The sequence below is a fragment of the Mastigoproctus giganteus genome, chromosome 8 (genome assembly GCF_048544385.1).
Source record: "Mastigoproctus giganteus isolate SK-2022 chromosome 8, ASM4854438v1, whole genome shotgun sequence".
Lineage (NCBI taxonomy): Eukaryota > Metazoa > Arthropoda > Arachnida > Uropygi > Thelyphonidae > Mastigoproctus > Mastigoproctus giganteus.
In genome coordinates, this window is record NC_143582.1 from 78,583,402 (window position 1) to 78,606,013 (window position 22,612).

The 22,612-nt window shown below is 40.8% G+C and overlaps 1 protein-coding gene across 2 annotated transcripts in view; it reads left to right on the top strand.

Annotated features, from left to right (window-relative positions):
- The window catches only part of LOC150081655 (rap guanine nucleotide exchange factor 2-like), a 900,618-nt gene that overhangs the window by 788,256 nt on the left and 89,750 nt on the right, over positions 1 to 22,612 (top strand). For both annotated transcript variants that reach the window (XM_090380578.1, XM_090380579.1), the window contains exon 22: positions 18,614 to 18,763. In XM_090380578.1, the coding sequence (XP_090236704.1) occupies positions 18,614 to 18,763 (150 nt within the window). The remainder of the gene's footprint in view (positions 1 to 18,613; positions 18,764 to 22,612) is intronic.

A 22,612-nucleotide genomic window follows, 5' to 3' on the forward strand; every position in this document is an offset into this window, starting at 1 on the left:
TACCTACTTACAGTGGTCCGAGGAGGGGGAACCCATGAACAGCTGGCAAGGTGTTGGATGACCATGGCTCATCGATGCTGAAGGTGAGCGAAGGCTCTCCCGAATGGTATGTGGCAACAGAAGGGTGACTGTGGTGCAACTCACCAATAATTGGAATGCTGGTGATGGGAGTAATGTGTCACAACACAGTACATCGAACCCTGCTGAAAATGGGGTTGGATAGCCGCAGGCTGCTCCGATTGCCCATGCTAACCATGGTTCACTGGTGACAGCACCTACAATGGGCACGTGAGCATCGAAACTGGACCTTGAGTGGTTGGAAGAAGGCCGTCTGGTTCGTCTGAATCACGTTTCCTGTTGCACCATGTGGACAGCCGTGTACATGTGCATCATTTACCTGGGGAAGTGATGGTACCTGGATGCATCATGGGATGAAAACAGGCTGGTGATGGCGGTGTCATGCTTTGGGCGATGTTCTGCTGGGATACCCTGGGTCCAGTCATCCATGTGCTGGGCACTCTGATGTCTACCACCTACCTAAACAGCATTGCTGACCAGGTACACCCTTTCATGGCAACAGTCTTCCCCTTTGGCGGTGCTGTCTTTCAGCAGGATAATGCACCATGCCACACCGTCCGGATTGTTTAAGACTGGTTCGCGGAACATGAAGAAGACTTCCAGGTATTGCCCTGCCCTACAAATTCCCCAGACATCAATCCCATCAAGCATATGTGGTTTGTGTTGGAACAGTGAACTCTGATCTGCGGCGTCTCAACCACGGACTTTACAGGAGTTAAAGGATCTGCTGGTTATGTGTTGGTACCAGATACCACAAGACACATTTAGAAATGTTCTAATGTCCATGCCTCACTGGGTATGAGCTGGCTGTGTTGGCTGCACATGGAGAACCAACATCACATTAGGTAGGTGGTCATAATGTTTTGGCTCATCAGTGTGTATGGGGGATCTCGGTAATATACAGGAATTCTGCCTTTTTAAGTTTTCAAGTATGGAATCCCCATTTTGGGAAGTATATGGATCTGTTGGAATGGATGTGAAGAAGAGCAAAATGATTAGTCAGGGACAGAAATGGGTATTATTATGAAGAAAGTTTTCAGTTCTAAAAATTGCAGTGCCTAGAAACTAGACACCTGTAAGCTTTAAGTAGATTAAGTAACCTAAATACTAATGGCATCCTTACTCTTTCTTGTACTACACATGAATGGGTACAAAAATTTAAATTTAAAAAGGAGCATCTATCATGTCTATTCATTATCTATCTGTTGCAGCCTCTATCCTGTAACTGGATAGATGCTGCAAACTTTGCTTGCAACCGGAGATGAACTGGTTGTTGAAACAACCTTTCATCTGGTGAAGTGGGCAGTTCAAAAAAAAGTGAATAGTTTAAATAAAATTATTTCAATAATTTGCCACCACTAATTCCAATATCAAAATTTCTCACAGTTACTCTATATACTAGAAAAATATTCCTTATTCTGAAAGGAAATTTATACTGTGAGATTGCAGTTTATGATCTGGTCAGCTCACCAGCAATATGGCAATTGCTGATTTATCTATGATTGTTGTACTGTTTCAGAGGTCCTATCTAGGTTTCTCTTTTCCTTGTTTTTCTTTACAAATAAAGCCCTTTGTTTCCCATTCTTGGTTCTCGTGGCTAATGAATTTTATACCCAGTTTTCACCTGCCTTATCCCCCCAATTGTCTTTTTACATATAAAAGTATAATTGTTATATGAACCCGAGTTTCCAATTGATCTGTAGTTATTCCACGTTGCCTTCTGTTCCATTAAGTTTCCCATTCCCTCTTCATCCAGTTTTTCACCTTTCTTTTGTAGAACATCCTTAAGGCAATAGATGCACTTTTGACCATGTCCTGAAAGTTCTTATTCAAAGGCACTGTTGTGACTGGCTTCAGACTTGTTTGTGTTAATCATCGAGCTACAGATAGCCTCAATTAGTGACCTCTATATCGAGGGGTATATAAATTTTTCTGGTTCACACCAAAAGCATTACTATCTTCGTATCTCCACTGATAAGATTAGTCCACAAAGAGCAGTGCTCATTAATGACAACTGTCTGCCTTGTCCCACTTAACCATTCCTTTATCCATAACAGTTGTTATTTGGTTTTTTAGGAGCATTAGCAACTAAGGCCATATTGCTCCGGTGATATGCAGTGGTCATTCCCTGACCTTTCCGCATCCTCCGTATTTGGTGATCACGGGCGCGAACCCTGGTCTAATCAAGAGCCTTAAACCTAAATAAGTTTAAGGCTCAGCTGGACAGGTATTTTGAATGAACAGAGGGGTGAAGTGGAAGTGGGGTTTTTTTTTTTTTTTTGACTGATGCTGCATAAGCTTGCTTTCTTGCATCAAATGCCTCTACTAATGCTAATGCTAATGCTAAAGAAGCGTGCGCTACGCAGTGCTGCTTCTGCCCACCTGGCTACAGAGGCGCCATCCATAACAGTAACATTGCCCTTAATGCCACACCGTTCCAATTTGTACAGCAGTCTATAATGTGCAACAGTATCAAAAGATTTCCTGAAAACCAACTATATGATATAAAAATTATTTTTTGCATTCAGTTCCTTTGTTACTACGCCATCGCATCCAATCAAATTGGTCAGACAAGGTCATCCTGTGACAAACCCATGCTGTGACTGGAGTTACTGCATTACTTCTTTAATGCAGTAACTCCATTATTTTCCCTGGAAGAGAAGCTAAGCTAACAGGTCTGTAATTACTCTTGTTTCTGTTTAATCCCCCCCCCCCACCCTTTGAATTTGAGATACATTCACACATCTCCAGTCTATGGGGACTCCCCCTAAATACAAGGATGCACTCATAATTATGGCTAAGAATTTTCTTACCTCCTTTGCTGTCTCTCTTGATATAATTGGGTAGATCACACGTGCATTTCTTACATTTGACTTCAGCAATTTTTCTTCCACTTTCCTCTCGGTTATTACAAAATCACTTAGCTCCCTAGTAGAGTTTGATAAACTTCTGGCATCCACTCTAAAGAATTCCTTATGTGTAAATGCAAATACAAAATACTTATTGAGCTTGTCAGCAACTTATACAGGATCATCAACAGTTGAACCATTGATATCAAGTGGACCTGTGTGATTCATCCCTTCCTTCTAGTTTTATATAAGAAAAGAAGTCTTTGCTATTTTTCTTTGCATCCTTTGCCACGGATTTCTCAAAATCTGCCTCAGCTTGCATAACATTCAGTGGCGGATTTAGCACTTGAGAGGCCCCAGGCGCAATTCAATTTTGAGGCCCCCCTCTAAATATTTTCGGTACCACTACAGTGTACATTCTATGCGCATGTTTTACTATAGCACGCGCTCTAGATTTGGTGTTGTGATTTTAATCATTTTGGTTGCGCAATTCTTTCATACATATTTGAACTAATGTTTAAATGAAAAAATGACAACTACCATCCCTCCCAAATCTAATATTAATACATAAAATCTAGCATTAATGATAATATGTATTCTACTTCAGTTTCACTTAGTTCGCATAGATATTTCATATAATATGGGGATATTCGCATAAGAGTTTACTAACTTCTCATTAAATTATAGTTTTATTCAGTAACGGTAATAAAGATGAGTAAAAATTTTAAATGAAACAATTTTATTTATTTTTTGATGTGGGGGGAAAAGAATGTAATTAACTTTATATAAAAAATAACAATAACAAACTGGCTTTTGTTTCAAGCTCTAGGATTTATTATTCTTACAAATCTCACCCTTTCTTGGAACCATCTTTAGGCCAGTGCTCAAGAAATTTATTTTTTTTTAAACTTTTCTTGAAGCAAAGGGGGGTTTCCTCTCCTCCCTTCCAAGACCCACAAGCTATCTGCTGCACAGTTAATCGGGGGCCCCTTCTTACTCACTCCTTTGTCATCAAGGTTTTGTATCAGAAGATCCAAGTTGGAGGAAATGCTAATTTTCTCTTATTGTTATTATCTCCCCATCTCTGAATAGTTCCCGTGACTTATAGTTAATGCTTGGTGTCAGTATCACCATAAAAGCTCATGATAAAACAAACTAGATTTATTTACATATCTATACAAGATATTTACACACACTATATAATTCATAATATCAAATTTCTTACAATCCACTAATTATTATACACGTTATGATGTCTACACCCATCTTTGCTCTTCTAACAATAATTTGTAACTTCCACATCTGCTATATAGAATGCTAATAGCCTAACCAATACAATCATTTGAGGTAGTAGTAGTAGTGGTAGTGGCATGTGATGCAAGAAAGCAAGTGTATGAGCTTATGCAGCATCAGCCAAAAAAAAAAAATCACACCATTCCCTCCAAATGCCTGTCCAGTTCCTCCTTAAATTTATTTAACCCATCAACTTCCACAACGACAGATGGAAGTTTGTTCAGCAATTAACAACCTGCTGGCTAAAGGCAAATTTCTGCACAACTATTCTACATCTGTCTTTTCTTAATTTGAATTTATGCCCCCTTAGGTTCGTAATCTGAACAAGTGGAAGGATCCCATCAGAATTCAGTGTGCTCAACCCATTCAAGGCCTTATATACCTCAATCAGATCACTGCACAGGTGCCTAGTCTCCAGCCACTGCAATTTGCAGAACTTAAGCCTCTCTTGGTAAGAGGATCTGTTCATTCCCCTCACCAGTCTTGTTGCCCTTCTCTGTACACGCTCAAGTAAATCTACATCCTTCCTTAAATGAGGCCTCCAGACCTGTATGCAGTACTCAAGGCGTGGCCTGACATTGCCTTATACAGAGGGACAATCACCTCCTCCTCCCTGCTACGCATATATACTTATAATATACAAGGGGTAATTCCATTAGTTTCACCTTCATCCTATATACTCTAGAGAGGAATGTTCTACTGAATTTCTACAGAATAAATATTATACACTGTTATACTAGTTATACATTCCATGAACTTGACCTTTTTCAGGTTTAACAACTTTCCTTATTTTTCAGATACTTCTAATCACAGATGAGTAACACTCACACACTTTCTTTCTCTCTAGTTATTGACTCTAATTTCTATCACTTACGATATAGTGTTCATCTGATTTCAGTTCTTTACCGATTGTCCTGTCCATTACTTTTTTCTTTCGTTTATTTCTTTATAACACCATTTCTGTTCATAAATATTCTACATAAACTTACTTGCTTTCCTTTTGTACCACCGGGATGAGTTTTTTTTTCTTTTGTTTCTTCCGCTATTTCCCTCTCTGGGTTTGGCCGCCACAGACTTGCTAAGTGTGCTCCCAGCTCGACCTCAGACGTTCCTACCGTGCACAGGATCTTTCTCCAGGACTGTTGCTTTTAGCCCTCCATGGATAACTCGAACAACCTTCCTTACTCTGACCATTCCACCTTTTGCTATTATTTTTCCCACTATACTATCATTTTTCGGAACTTTCTATACGCGTTTCCCGCACTCACCAAAAATATCTTTCCGCCACTCTCACACCTCTCCTCGGAATTTTCCTTTCAGGTTTCGAGACTCTGACTTTCGGGCTCTCATCTGCTTCCTGCACCACCTTTTTGTTTCAATCCACTCCTTATTTTTCTTCCAATCATTCATTATCTCTCCTTCTTCATCTTTAATTTCATTTGCTCATTTTTTTCCACGTCATCCCGACCTGCGTCTGGTAGGTCGAGCTCCCTTCTTTGTGTCGAGAACATCCGGGCGCTAAGCAATCTCAAGAACTATCCTTGGGATGACCATTTCTATTTACCTCTTCCGTCATGCTTCCTTTCGAGACGCCGTCCATGAAATTAATGAGTGCCTTCCGTGTCGACCTGTTTGAACTTTGTTTACCGCTCGAACACGGTGTGATCTCTGATCTGGAGTCTTCCTTTTCTGATGAAGTCTGAAACCTTTCTAGGGTGTGGGCGTTCTTTAGTCCCCTGTTACCGTAAGTTTGCCCACAGCCCTTTTCCTGTACACACGAACTGCGTCAAAACTGGCCTACCCATTGTGTTACGGTCCGGTCAGCGCCCCTCCTGCTGTTACACTAATCTCTTACTATTGAAAAGTACACAGCACAAGCAAATCTGCTGAGTGCTTGTCTGTTTTTAACTTAGATATTTATCAAAAATTGGAAAATTATAAATTCCTAAAATATATGTAAGCATAGTTCTTACATTGAGACCTGAGATTTGAGGCCCCCTTGATTTAAGAAGCCCCAGGCGCACGCCTGTGCGGAAATCCACCACTGCTAACATTGGTTGTGACTTGATTGCACACTAGTTTATATCTGCCATAGGATTCTCTTTCACCTCAATTTATATGTGTTCTATGCATTTTCTTCTATGCAACAATTCTCATTATTTCATTTGACATTCATTTAGTTTTCTTAGCCTAACACTCTTTGTTAGTTGGTGTGAAAAGCCTAGTGACTTCTATGATTATTTCCTTGAATTCCACCATTTAGAATTTTGTTGTTGGTCCCACTTAGAAATTTACAAGTGGGGCCAATTTATTTATAAATTTAAAAACTTTCTGAGACCACTGTAGTTGCCTTTACGAAAGCAAAAATCCTCCCCTTTGCCATCAATGGTAGTTATATCTTTAAGTAAATCCCACATCTTACTGTATTTTTTTTTTCTGTCTGTGTGAGTGTGGTATACTCAACAAGGAGACCACACTCACACAGACAGAATCCTGCAGATTTTGCCTTATTTTCTTGTTCACTGAGGTTGGCGAATCCCTTCCCTCCTTTACAGGCTGTGGTCAGTTTTTTGATGGCCAACTTCAGGTGGTGTATGTTATTATTGGGATTGCATAAGTGTTTATGGCTGTGACCATGTTCCTGCTATTCAGCTTTGATTCTATCAGGCCTTGATCTCCTTGTATTCTAAATGGTGGACCTGCATATTTGTATCTCTCCCTTTGTCACGACTTCAATCTCTTCACCGGTCTTCAGTTGGTAATTTTGTCCGACTGGATATCCTTGATGCAATCCATGGGTCTTGCATTTGTCTAGTCCAAATTGCACCCTGATGTCAGTGCTGAACTCTTCAGTGATCCAGAGTAGTTAGCATTAGCATTAGTAGAGGCATTTGATGCAAGAAAGCAAGCTTATGCAGCATCAGCCAAAAAAAAAATAATAAATAATAAATAAATAAATAAATAAAAAATAACCACTTCCACTTCACCCCTCTGTTCGTTCGAAATACCTGTCCAGCTGAGCCTTAAACTTATTTAGGCTATCAACTTCCACGACAAGGGATGGAAGTCTATTCCACCAACCAACCACCCACTGGCTAAAGGCAAATTTCCTTACGTCTGTCCTACATCTGTCTCTTCTCAATTTGAATTTATGCCCTCTCAGGTGATTATTCTGAGCAAGAGGAAGAATCCTATCAGCATTGAGCATGCTCAAACCATTCAAGGCTTTATACACCTCTATCAGATCACCTCGCTGGTGCCTAGTCCCCAGACACTGTAATTTGCAAAACTTAAGCCTTTCTTCGTAAGAGCACCCCTTTGTTCCATTCACTAATCTTGTTGCCCTTCTCTGTACTCGTTCCAGCATCTCTACATCCTTCTTGAAATGAGGCCTCCAGACCTGTAAACAGTACTCTAGGTGTGGCCTGACCATTGCCTTATTAGCATTAGCATTAGCATTAGTAGAGGCATTTGATGCAAGAAAGCAAGCTTATGCAGCATCAGCCGAAAAAAAAAAAAAAAAAAAAAAGTAACATAAATAAATAAAAATAACCACTTCCACTTCACCCCTCTGTTCGTTCGAAATACCTGTCCAGCTGAGCCTTAAACTTATTTAGGCTATCAACTTCTACGACAAGGGATGGAAGTCTGTTCCACCCACCAACCACCCGCTGGCTAAAGGCAAATTTCCGCACATCTATCCTACATCTGTCTTTCCTCAATTTGAATTTATGCCCTCTCAGGTGATTTTTCTGAGCTAGAGGAAGAATCCCATCAGCATTGAGCATGCTCAAACCATTCAAGGCTTTGTACACCTCTATCAGATCACCCCGCTGGTGCCTAGTTTCCAGACACTGTAATTTGCAAAACTTAAGCCTTTCTTCGTAAGAGAACCCCTTTGTCCCATTCACCAATCTAGTTGCCCTTCTTTGTACTCGTTCCAGCAGCTCTACATCCTTCCTGAAATGAGGCCTCCAGGCCTGTATACAGTACTCTAGGTGTGGCCTGACCATTGCCTTATACAAGGGAATAATCACCTCCTTATCCCTGCTAGAAAAATTCCTATATATCATTGACAATACACCATGAGCTACTCTTGCAGCTCGTCTGCACTGCTCAGAGAACTTCATATCTGCCTGCACCACCACCCCCAGGTCCCTTTCATTCTCTACCACTGTCAGTGTAGTACCACAGAGTTGATACGTTGCTCTGGGGTTGCTGTTTCCCATATGTAGTACTTTACATTTGTCAATGTTAAACTTCATTTGCCACCTCGAAGCCCATCTGCTCAACCTTTCCAAATCCTGTTGCAGCAGCATAGTGTCAGTAGTGTCCTTGACAACCCTGCCAACCTTCGTATCGTCTGCAAACTTGGACATTAAGCCTGATATACCATCATCAATATCATTTATAAATACAGAAAACAATAAAGGCCCCAATACTGAACCCTGAGGGACTCCACTAATAACATTAGTCCACGATGAGCAGTGTCCATTGATTACCACTCTCTGTCTTCTCCCCCTCAACCACCCCTTTATCCATAGCAGCAACTTGCCTCCAATGCCACACTGCTCCAATTTGTGCAGCAGTCTTCCATGTGCAACAGTATCAAAAGCCGTTCTAAGATCCAAGTATATAATATCAAAGTTATTCCCTGCATCCAGTTCTTTTGTGACTGCATCATAGTATCCAATCAAATTGGTCAGGCAAGACTTCCCCTTAACAAAACCATGCTGTGTCCTAGCTATAACTGAAGTCTTGTCTAGATGATCCTGCAGTGCTTCTTTCACCAGTGCCTCCATTAATTTTCCGGGAACAGAAGTTAAACTCACAGGTCTATAATTACTTGTGTCAGCCTTTGATCCCCCTTTGTGAATTGGGGTCACATTTGCACATCTCCAGTCAATGGGTACCTCCCCTGAGTCCAAGGAAGCTCTCATAATTATGGCTAAGGGTTTGCTTACCTCCTTTGCTGCCTCCTTTAATATAACTGGATAGATCCCATCCACCCCAGGTGCCTTTCTTGTGTTTATCTTCAACAATTTCTCCTCCACTTTGCTCTCAGTTATTACAAGATTCTCTAGCTTACTGCTAGAGTTGAATACACCTCTGGCATTCCCCTCGCTAAATAACTCCTCATGTGTGAATGTCGATGCAAAATATTCATTTAGTTTGTTAGCTACCCGAGCAGGGTCATCAACAGTTGACCCATCGATCTCAAGTGGACCAATCTGATTCATCCCCTTCCTTCTAGAGTTTACATAAGTAAAGAACTCTTTGCTGTTTTTCTTCGCATCCCTTGCCAAGGATCTCTCGTAATCTGCCTTCGCCTGCCTAACCTCCTTTGTAACTTGGTTACAGATCAACTTGTATCTATCATAGGCGTCCGTGTCACGTGTTAATTTGTATGTATCCCATGCATTTTTCTTCTCTGCCATATGCCTCATTAGTTCATCTGACAACCATTTAGGCCTAAACCTTGAACAATATTTCTTAGTTGGTATGTAAAGCCTAGTAGCTTCCACGATAAGTTCTTTGAATGCTTCCCATTTTGAATTTGCTGTTGGCAATATCATCAGTTGATCCCACTGTATAGAATTTAAATACTGTCTCAGTCCATTGTAGTCGCCTTTACGAAAGCAATACCCCTTCCCTTTACCCCTAATGGTAGTTACCTCTTTGAGTAACTCCCACTTCAGCACACTGTGATCACTGCCACCAAGTGGTTCATTTATCTGCAGATTCTTAATGCATGAAGAATCACTACTGATAATCAAATCAAGAGTATTACTCCCTCTAGTTGCCTCCCGAACATGCTGATATAGAAAACAATCATCCAATAAATCCACAAAAGCCTTGCTACTGTGTGAGTGACCAGCCCCCAAATTCCAGTCAATATCTGGGAAATTAAAATCCCCCATTATAAGACTCTCTGATTTACTGGCCCACTCTATTTCTCCGAACAGTTTCTTATTATACTCATCAGAGTCATTAGGCCTATAGCACACTCCTACTCTCAATTTTGATCTCCCAATGCTTATGTCACACCAAACTGACTCGACACTGCACTGTCCAGCGATGTCGACTGGCTTCACTTCCTTGGATTTTATGTGTTTTTTAACTAATAGCATAACCCCTCCTCCCTTCCTATCCTGTCTATCCTTTCTGTAGACATTGTACTCCCCAAATTCCAGTTCTGCATTTCTTATATCTGTGTGACACCACGTCTCTGAAATCCCCACAATATCTGCCTTTGATGTTTTGAGCAATACCTCAAATTCATCAAATTTATTTACTAAACTCCTAGCATTGGTGTACACACAAGTATACATGCACCTGTTCTTTTTCTTAGCTACCCTAACACAACCCATGTGTTTACTTGTACCCCGATGATTCCCAGCAGTCTCTGAAATATCCTGCATCTTATTTTCCAGGCTGTGGCTCATTCCAATAGAAGCAGTGCAAGAATCACTTTCACCTCTGCCAGTGGCTACTGTTAATCTATTAGTCCTTGTATCCCCCCAATCTAGCAGTTTTCCGACCCACCTAACATTGCCTCGATAGCATCAGCAAACATTCTTGCACCCTTTCTATTTAAGTGTATCCCATCCCTGTAGAAGCAGTCTCTCCTGTTAACAAGTACAGACCAGGCTGAAAAAAATTCTACCCCTTGAGCCCTGCACAATCTTTCCAGGGCCGAATTGATTGACAGGGCTCTCATCATATACTCCCTCCTATCGTGTCTGGGCAGAATTGCAGACACTTTCAATTTCAACCCTAATTCACGGCTTTTTTTCATCAGTGACCTGTACTTGTCAAGTAATTCCGCCGGTCTCCTACTCTTAATGTCATTAGTGCCAACGTGTACAACTATATCACCTTTTGTGCCCTTAAAGGGAATTAAAATTATACAAGGGAATAATCACCTCCTTATCCGTGCTAGAAAAATTCCTATACATCATCGACAATACACCATGAGCTACTCTTGCAGCCCGTCTGCACTGCTCAGAAAACTTCATATCTGCCTGCACAACCACCCCCAGCGCCTCCCTTTCATTCTCTACCACTGTCAGTGTAGTTTTTTTTTTTTTTTTTTTTTATGTGAACCCCAAACACGAGAGGTATTAGAACCTATAGTACTTAGTACCGTGCTTGGGTTGGAGGTTGAGAAGACGAAAGAAGATATTTGTTGACATTGGACTTGAACTTCTGTAGATTGTAATTTTCAGGAAATACGTATGAAGGAAGGTTGTTCCAGAAAACGGCAGTTGAATGAATAAATGAGGAAGATGAAAAGTTGGTTCTGTGGGTTTGAAGTTGGACAGTAAATGGATGTTGGCTGGTGGCGGCACGTGTTCGGACTGTTTTGAAAGAGAGAGCGGGAATTATAGAAGCCAATTCAGAAGAACAGTGCCCATGGAAATATCTGTAGAAGAGGCATGCAGCAGAAACAGTACGTCTATGAGAAAGCGAGTGGAGAGACTCTGTTAGAGATGAATCATTAATTAACCTAACTGCCCTCTTCTGAATGGAATCAAGAAGCCTGAGAGAGGTTTTGGGGGCACCACCCCAAATGTGGGAACAATATTCCATGGCAGGGCGGATTTGCGATTTATACAGAGTGAGCAGCTGTTTGGAAGAAAAGTAACGCCGAGAGCGAAAGAGAAAACCAAGTTTTTTAGATGCAGAGGAAGCAATATTTGTAATGTGCTTGTGCCAAGAGAGATTAGAAGTCAGGGTAATCCCCAAAAGAGATATATCCTTTTGCCTAGAAATTGGAGTGTCACTAAAGATAAGCATAGGAGCAGAAGAATCCTTTTTGCGAGATATAAGACAAGACTGAGTTTTAGAAGGGTTGAAATCAACTAAGTTGTCTTTGCCCCACTGGAGAATTACCTGAAGATCGGCATTTAAGGAATTGGTAGCAGATTTTCGAGAAGTTGAAGCTGATTGAGCAGGGCAAGGTTTCTCAAAATGGAAAGTTGAATGCAATGTGCTATCATCGGCAAAACTATGGATAGGATTTCCAGTCAATGGAAGAAGGTCATTGATATACAAGAGGAAAAGAGTGGGGGAAAGAACTGAACCTTGGGGGACACCGGCATTAGTGGAGAAGTTAGAAGACAGAGAGCCATCTACCATCACCCTCAGTGAGCGATCAGAGAGAAAACTGGATAACCAATTACTAAAAACAGTTGGCAAACCATAAGATGGAAGCTTGTTTAGAAGACCTTTATGCCAAACACGATCGAAAGCCTTTGAGATGTCAAGAGCAACTGCTTGTGTTTCACCGAACCTTTCCATTGAAGTAGTCCATAAATGGGTAACATAAGCCAGAATATCACCAGTGGATCGACACCGACGGAATCCATACTGGCGATCGTTGATCAGACGGAAGGTTTCTAGGTAGTTTAAGAGTTGGCGGTTAATTGATTTCTCCATTACTTTAGAAAGAGTAGAGGTAATTGCAATGGGACGATAATTGGATGGGAGGGATTTGTCACCCTTTTTAGGAACTGGCTGGATATGAGCAAATTTCCAAGCAGAAGGAAAAACACCTTTAGAATAAGAAAGTGAAAAAAGGCAGCAAAGAATAGGAGTAAGTTCAGGAGCACAGGTTTGAGAACAAGTGGAGAAATACCATCAGGACCTGGAGCTTTCTTAGCATCAAGATTCATCAAAATCCTTCTGATATCCTTTTGACGGAAGACCACAGGAGGCATTGAATGGACCGTGTTGGGAATGGTGGGAGGTGTTTTACCAAGTTCATTAATACATGAGCTGGAAGAAAAATGGGATGCTAGCAGGTCAGCTTTATCCTTGGCTGAAGTGACAACAGAACCATCTGGTTTGGACAGAGGTGGAAGCAGAGATGGGCAAAAGTTGCGGCCAATAGCTTTGGCAAGAGACCAGAATGCTCGGCTACCATTAGGGCAAGAAGCAAGTTTTCTACTCTTAGCCTGTTCAAACTCTAGTTTGGACTGATTAATAACTGCTTTACAATTGTTGCGAGCTTTGGTGTAGGCAGAAAATGAAACTGAAGAATCAGAAACAAGCCAATTACGATATGCAACATTCTTCTCTTGAACAGCCTTAGCACATTTATTGGAAAACCAAGGTTTAGATAAAGGACGAGATTTTAAAGTGGAGTGTGGGATAAAGGATTCCATTCCTGCAAGAATAATTTCACTGACACGATCTGAGCAAACGTTGACATCAGGAGTTTTGAAACAGTAATCCGACCAAGGAAAAGAAGAAAAGAAGTGTCGCAGGTCATCCCATTTTGCATTCTTGTAATGCCAAACAACACGAGGTTGGGAATAGCCATGAGATAAAGGTTCCATTGGAGAAGAGACAATCACCAAGTTGTGGTCTGAAGTGCCTAAAGGACCTCTCACTACGACCGTGTACTTAGAAGGGTTGTTTGTGAGAAAAAGATCAAGCGTATTGGCTGTATGATTAGGATTGTCCGGTATTCTTGTAGGTAAATGAACAATCTGTGCTAGGTCATTAGTAATTGCAAAAGCCTCAGCATCTCGACCTGCTGGGTCGGTGTGACTAGAAAACGGAAGCCAGCTGGAGTTGTGAACATTAAAATCACCAAGGAAAATTACCTCACTGTTAGGAAAGTTGGACTGGAGAAAGTCAAGTTGCAACGACAGGAAGTCAAAGAGCTCCAAGTGATTAGTGGAGTTGGGAGAACGGTAGAGACAACAGATGAATTTGACACAATGAGGTAGAGAGATTTTAAGCGAGAGAAGATCAAAGAGAGGAGATTCCAAATTGCCAAGTCTCTGACAGGGAATATCAGAACGGACATATGCACAAGTACCACCTTTGAGGCGAAAGGAATCATACAGCGAATAATTTGGGCATCTGATATGAACAGTAGTTGAATCAACCGCTAACTGAGATTCTGTCAGAAAAAGTACATGGGGTTTGGCAGACTGCAAGTGGAAATGGACATCGTTGAGATTAGAATTGAGACCACGTATATTTGTGAAATGAATTAGGAAATCCTTGGGAGGTTTAGATCTTTTCGCAGATAAGCTTGTTCTATTAGTTTGACAATTCATGGTGTATTCAATAGTAAGAAAAAGTGGGTGGGACATGTGTATGAAGTAATGAAATTTTTGGATATGGCGTACATGTGGTAAGAATATACCCAGATCCTTGACATAACGTGGCCTCGACAATGCTCCCCGCATACACACTACTCGGACTCCCTCCAGTCACTATCTGGCAGAGTAGAGGTAGCAAGATTATACACTAGCTGATCCGGAAGCCTCCTAGAGAGTTACCAATAGGTTCGGTCCGGTGTACTAACTAGCGGCCGGCCTGCGAAAACCGTTTTAGAGCTGTACCCTCGAAATGTAAGGAATATTGGATCTCGCCACAACGTTCATCATAACCTCAAAAGTCATCAATCATACTGCATGATGGAAGAGATAGGGAAGGGTTGACCGGAACTTAGCTCTAGAGACTAAACATGGGTTCCACCACTTCAAGCCTCCAATAAGCAAAGTGGTGGTATTTCACCAGTTGATGAGAGTCATCTACCACCTAGTACTGCCTGGTAACATAGAGGGGCGGCATTCCTCCATGTGGTGTGGGCGCCACACCTCGACCCCTGCTTACGTTGGTTCACACCTGGGTGGTCACCCACCATGTGCTTGTGCATGGAGGTTATACCCAGGATTACTAACAGTCCCACCATCGTGAAGGTGCAAGCAGAGGATTTGGTTGTCACAGACCGTCCGGACTTCGCCGAAATTGGGTCCACTTGACTTGAGTGTCACCCGAATATCAGTTCCATCCGCGTTTTAGACTCCAGGTAGCAAGTACAGCTTGTCTGGCATATCTGAGAGAATGTCTGTGACAACCTCAAGGACCAAAGACCACAGAGTTGATACGTTGCTCTGGGGTTGCTGTTTCCCATATGTAGTACTTTACATTTGTCAATGTTAAACTTCATTTGCCACCTCTCAGCCCATCTGCTCAACCTTTCCAAATACTGTTGCAGTAGCATAGTGTCAGTAGTGTCCTAGACAACCCTGCCAACCTTTGTATCGTCTGCAAACTTGGACATTAAGCTTGATATACCATCATCAATATCATTTATAAATACAGAAAACAATAATGGACCCAACACTGAGCCCTGAGGGACTCCACTAATAACATTAGTCCACGACGAGCAGTGTCCATTGATTACCACTCTCTGTCTTCTCCCCCTCAACCACCCCTTTATCCATAGCAGCAATTTGCCTCCAGTGCCACACTGTTCCAATTTGTGCAGCAGTCATCCATGTGCAACAGTATCAAAAGCCTTTCTAAGATCCAAGTATATAATATCAAAGTTATTCCCTGCATCCAGTTCTTTTGTGACTGCATCATAGTATCTAATCAAATTGGTCAGGCAAGACTTCCCCTTAACAAAACCATGCTGTGTCTGAGCTATAACTGAAGTCTTGTCTAGATGATCCTGCAGTGCTTCTTTAATCAGTGCCTCCATTAATTTTCCAGGAATAGAAGTTAAACTAACAGGTCTATAATTACTTGTGTCACCCTTTGATCCACCTTTGTGAATTGGGGTCATAGTTGTTGGAGTTGATCTCATTTGCGGCATAGAGTTTGATGTCATCCATGTATATCAGGTGAGAGAGGGTGTACAGATTATTCCTTTCTTCCTTTACAGTATATCTGTACTTGCTATTATTGAGCATAGTGGACAGTGGGTTGAGTGCTAGACAGAACCATAGCGGCTCAGGGCATCTCCTTGGATGATTCCTCTTCTGGTGGGTATTGATCTGGTTGTGATGTTGTCACCCTTAATGGTGGTCCTCCATTTTATCATGATTGCTTATAGGAAGTGTGTCAGTGTTGGGTTGACTTGGTAGATCTTCAGTGTCTCTATCAGCCAGCTATGAGACATGGAATCAAAGGCTTTGCAGTAGTTGATGTAGGCAATGTACAGGTTGCTCCATAACTGCAACATCAACGGTCAATTGCTCCTTGCATCCTCTGCTTACAACACCCCCCTTCTGCTTCTTGGTCATGATGTGCTGACTCTCTAAATGGTCTGATATCTTCTTAGTTATGCAGCTGGTCAGGATCTTGTACATTATTGGGAGACAAGTGATTGGTCTCTACTTTGCCAGGATTATAGTGTTTTTGTCCTTGGCCTTCAGATAGGTGCTTCCTTGAGTCAGGGACTCTGGAATTGTGTCAGGGTGCATTATTATCTGGGTGAAGTGCTCTGCCTTGTGCCTGTATGTGCAACTGAACTTGTACCAGTAGTTGTGGATGTTGTCTGTTCTTGGGGTTCGCCAGTTGTTGGACTTCCTGATCGACTGTTGTAAGTTTTCCTCCCGAATCTCCCATTCCATTATCCGCTTGTATGTTCTATCCAGGTTTTTCTTCCTTTCTAGATGTATCCTGGGAGTTGGCCATTATGGCTAACTTCACTGCGTGCAGGTTTCCCCAGAACTCCTTGAGTGCCTTCTGGTTTGGTGGGGAGGGGGATCTGCTGGCCTTCCTTCTCCTCGCATCTCATTTTCCTGTAGAAGACTCTCTGGTTTTCATCAAATATCCTGTTGTCTGTTTTCATCTGGGCACTCTCCCTGTAATGGTGAAGTCTCCTGCTAAGTGCCAGGAGTTTCAGCTTGTAGATGTCAAGGTATTCTTCGAACCTCTGTTTATAGGTCTTGTTTGCTGTGGATGTTGTCTTTCTTAAGGATGGCCTTCACTTTTCTGATTAGTTTCTTATTTCTGTTACCCCATTGGTATTGGATCAGTTGGCCTATCTTCACTCTTATCTCTTTTATCCTCTGTTCTAGCCTTCTTTCCCAGGCTGGTGGTACCTTGTCTTTGCATTTTTGTTACATTGGTCTCTGGTTTACATTACATTCATTCTGGTGGCTGCTACAGCTGCACAGTAAATGGCTGTGCAGACGGTGTCTAGTGTTACTTCATTGTTGCTGAAATAATCTGGTATTATTTGCTTATTGAGGTGGTCTGTGACTTGCCACAGGATTCTGTTGGGTCTCTGGTATGGTGTGGGTCTTTGTGGGGGTTCATTCCCTTGAATTCTGCTGGGGCTTTCTTCTATTCTGGATATTGCTATCTCATCTGTTTCCATTTCAGCTGCTCCCAGTTGTAGTCCTTGTACATGCTGTTCCTACTCCTACAGTTCTGGTTCCATTGTGTCTGTATTCATTGTTGTTTGCATTCGGTTGCTCACATCCTGCTTAATTTTTTTCCCAAGGTTGTAGGAGCTAGGTTTTTCTTGATGATAGTCTTCCCTGCTCTGCTATTTGCTGTTCAGTGATCTGAACAGTCGGGAATCATTCCAACCATTTAGTGTGTAGTTTCATCCTGTACAGGTCATTGCTGATTGATTGGTTTGAGCATGCTCAATGCTGATAGGAATGTTCCTCTTGCTCAGAATAATCACCTGAGAGGGCATAAATTCAAATTGAGGAAAGACAGTTGTAGGATAGATGTGCAGAAGTTTGCCTTTAGCTAGCGTGTGGTTGATTGCTGGAACAAATTTCCATCTTTCATTGTAGAAGTTGATAGCTTAAATAGATTCAAGGCAGAACTAGACAAACATTTGGAGTGAGTGGATGGGTGGAAATTAGATTTTTTTTTGGCTGATGCAATATAAGCTTGCTTTCTTGCATCATGTGCCTTTACTAATGCTAATGTTCAGGACGAAACTACACACTAAATGGTTGGACATGATGAATGTATCATTTTGATGTTTTATTTCTTCTTCTCTCCTGGGTGGGCATTAGCACAGTTGCACTGTTCCCAACTTTTTGAGCTCACCCATCTTCCTAAGGCTTGAACGCGAGTGACTGTATCCTTTGCCACACTCAGTACAGTATGTTTAGTATTTCTACAACCCATCTTCATACAGCTATGTAAGTGGACCTGTTTAGCTTTGACATCCGGTTTTGGGTGGTAGTGATTGGGAGCAACCGCATATGGAGCCACTCTCTGCCTCATTCATCGCTTCGACCTTGGGGAGAAGATAGGTCCAACTATTGGTGGTCTGGCATCGTAACCACTGGGTAATCTTGTATTATTGTTATTGGTTGCGGTGGTGCAGTAAAAAAAAGTCAGCCAATTTTCAGTATATGAAATGTAAGTGGCATTTTTTATGCTAAGTTTGAAATCTGCATAATAGGAATATTTTAAGACTGCATCGCTATGGAATGAGGCTGGCATCACATTAAGCATTTGTACTTTATTAAAAAAACATTACTCTAACTTGATGACTACTCTTATCATCATTCTAACTATATATAATTTTTTGGCATTTTTAAAATTGTGTTAAAATTAAATGAACAATAATAAAGTTTTATTTCATTTATTTTTGTGTCATTTAGGATTTATTTAATATGTTAGAACTGGGTGGAGCACAGCCCACAGCTGCAATGGCATCTCTTAATAGTTTTGCAACCACTACCAATGCTGCTACTGTAAAAAGGAGAAAGAAGAGTTCTGCTCAGCCAAATCCCAAAAAAATGTTTGAAGAGGTAGTCTAATCATAGAATTTAATTGTGTTTATTAGCACTAATTATAATTAGACCTATTAGTAGAGAGTAAGTCTAAATGCTTCATTGTGTGTCTCATAGTAACTTTAGCGTAACTTGTATAGGTTATTAATAGGTTATTTTAAAAGTAAACCCAAATTTGAGCAAAGAAAAATTCAATTTATTATCAGAATAATTAATAAGTAATAGATTATAAACAATGCTGTAAGTGGCTTCTGTTACTAGAAGTACATAATTTCACTCTCTTGATCATGTTGTGAGTGATGTAACAAAGCATTGTGCGATACACTCCTGACTGTATTTTCAGTGCTTGACTTTAGGCACTGATTGCTTCATTTATTGCTCTTGTAAGCTTTCTGCTTTAATAATCCCCATGAGAAGAAGTCTGGGGTTGTGAAATGTGGATCCTTAGGTAAAGTTGATTTGATATGATTCAACTCAAATTATTGCAATTTTTCAGTCGTTGAGTATCTGGTATGGCAGATTATTCTTTCTTGTTGGAGCCAGATATCTCTTTCATTTTCCTCTAGCAATGCAGTAAACTGAATTATGATGCCTTGGTAAATACCAGAGTGACAGTTTGTTCAAAAAATATCAACTCTGCTCTCGATCACCCTTTGAGATGTCATACCAAGTGCCTTTTTTTTTTTTTTTTTTTTTTTTTATAAATTATAATTTTGATTGTTGATATAGTTTCACTGACAAAGTAAAATCACACTTATTTCAGTCAAATAAATTCTATCCAAAATTCCTTTACATTCATGGTGAAGTAAACTTTTAAAAAACCAGTGACAGTACCATAATGTTTTAACATTATCTTGAAATTGATTGTCATGCATATTGTGAATTTGTTATAGAAAAACTTTTAAGTTTTTTTCCCCTTACATTGAAGTGAGCTGAATCAGGTGAGATTCAATTTTGAATGCCGAGTTTCCATAGAGATTTATTTGTTGGTGGCAAAATTATTTTTCTAATATTGTTTAAAGTGTCGTGTGAGAAAAGACTGCTTCTTTCATGTTCCTTGTTCCCAACTGATACACTCTCACAAAACTTCTTTATTTTGAAAACAGCAGCAATTTCGTAACACTAACCATCCTTTGAATGGATGATTAGTGTTAGGGAATTTTTCAACAAATTTTTGATAACATTCACTGTAAGACTTCTTTTCCAGGTAAGATTGGACCTAAAAACATATCGTTGGATAGTATATATCATGATGTTTATTTACCAAAAAGGATTTTTTTTTTTTTTGTAGTTATTGGTGCATCGTCATCACCAAAAAGGATGAATGCGACTTCCAACAGATTGTGACAAACTGGACACTCGGAATGCAAAAATGTAACTTCCTCCAGTTATCTAACATCCTCCACTAGCTACATGCACACAGTTATACCAATGATTATTACTTAGTAGCATTATACTTAATACAAATAATGTATTTATTTTTTAAATGAATAGTCTGTATGATAATCTGTATGAACAGTCTCTATAATATGATCACTTGTGTAATCATATTATAGAGATATTGTGATTGTTAGAAGAATATACACCAAAATCTTTCACTGCTGATAACTGGTTTGAAATGGTTAAAATGTTTGTTATTTAATTATGAACAATTAAATAGTATTGGCTGTATGCTTTGATTTAGTGTGGGGAGATAGTCTTGTTTGCACTTTGGCATGACCACTAGATCAGAAGAACTTACAACTATTTAATGATTGTATGCAATAAATGCAGTCATTAACTGTATTTAGTAGTTATGCACAACAACAACAGTCTACTCAAAAACTACTTGAACAACAGTCTACTCAAAAAAAAAAAAAAAAAAAAAAAAACGTATATTAATTAATGACTATTGCATTTTCCCACTTAGCCAAGTGTTTGACCACTTGGTTAAGTGGAAAAATATATCAAACACATAAGTTTCATAATCATAAAAATTATAGTAATCACGTAGTCAACCATTACCTCAACACATCCCCCCCCCCACACACACACACAAAAGGACAGTGGTATGTTATCACTTTTTTTCCCTTCTATTACTAACTAGTAACTTAACTGGCCTTTCCTAGCCCCATTTTTGCTGATTGGCATTGAACCTGCTTACTCAAATGATGTGTAAAGTGTATTGATGTCTAGCAGCACAAGGGGTTTCACCCATCTCTGTGTTGCTTTCATTGTTGGTGAATCAGTTCATTGGGAAGGCCAGAGATTTGGAAAGAGTATGGATTTTGTATATGTGTAGTGTTGTGTATCGTTCATCTGGCCATTTAGCCGCTGGATCCCAGCTGAGGCCCAATGTTGCCCACACTTGGCCCCGTGGAGGCAGACCAGGTACCCACTAGATTGTGAAGGGCCTTTAAAAAAAAAAAAAAAAAAAAAAAAAAAAAGAATAACACAAATGTAGGGGTTAATTTCTGGAGGTTAAAGCCAGAAGTGATATGCAGATGGACCAATTGAATTTGGAATTTAAATTGTTGTTCTGTGGGGCGTGCCCTGTGGTGATTAGAAAGAGTGAGGGGTAGACTGAAGACTGGGGGGAAAGGTAGAAATATGGGATCAACAGGGAAGACGACCCCAGATGTGTTGGTGAGGCAGGCCCATGCCTTACCAGGCGAAAAGAAGGGGACAAGGAGGGGATAGGATGGAAGGAAATCCTCCCCCACACACTTTTTTTTTTCTGGGGAAAGGGAGAAAAGTGAACCAGACAAGAGTGTGCCCAGTTTGGGTCGCCAGAGCCGAGGAGGCAGCAGAGCTGCAGTTGTCAATATCAATGGAACCAGCCAGACCCAGGAGAAGAAGAGTCCAGAGGCATTATTGGTGGGTCAAAGTAAGAGCGGCCAGACCCATGTGTAGTTCTCCATTTCAGATTTTAGGTGCTCCTATTCATTGTGGTTGTCACAATCGAGAATCCCATTGGAGCCTATCTGTGCTAGATTCAGGTCCTGAGAATGTCTGTACTCAGTATTTCACTTTCATTAGGTGGTTTTGGGAGTCAGTGATCCAGTCTTTAGTCCATTTCGGGCTGTCTGAAACCGAGGCTACTAGCCTGTACTGTTATATTGTTGACAAAGTAGGGAGAGCTTGTAAAAGCCTGTTATCAGGTGTGTGGAAGCAACCCTGTATTTGGTTGGAGTTTGGATTGCTGAGGCTAATCACTAAAAGCAGGGACCAGCATCCATCCATATCTTAGTCAGGAATCAGCAGGCACCACTCCTGCAAGTTGAGGCCATCATTTGTCTAAACAGACAGCTTATCTGTTGGTAAATATCAGAGTTCTAAGGAGGTTGTGGTAGTGATTGTTGACTACATGTGAACAAATTCTTAATCTGGTGAATAATTCCTGTGCAAAGCAGGACAAAGCCCTATAGTGCTCTTCTGCCTGCAACGTGAAGTGCTCCTGGTCTTTTGGATTGTAGTGGATCTCAGTAATGAGGAGACATCTTAGATAGATCTTCGTAGAATGGACACTCGTACATTAGGTGAGTCCACGTTTGATTTTCACCAGAGTGGCATAGCGGTAATTCAGTGATGCCAAAGGCTAACAGTTTGGCATTAAAGGAGCCGTGTCCTGTCAGAAGGAAGATGGTGAAGAGACCAGGCGAGAACCAAGTTGGCTGTTGAGGATAGACTTGTGAAATGTTTCGGATAAACGTCCGAGTTATGGTGCCTTTGGTTGACTCCATCCATCGGGATTTCCAGGTTTGGTTTGTTGAAGGTGTGTAATCAGACGTTTTTTTCTCCATGTTTAGTGTTGTTGGTTGGGTCAGTGGTGAAGCTGATGCAGGTCGTTGATCTTCCTTTAGAGAGCTGGTAGAGTGGCCACAGTGG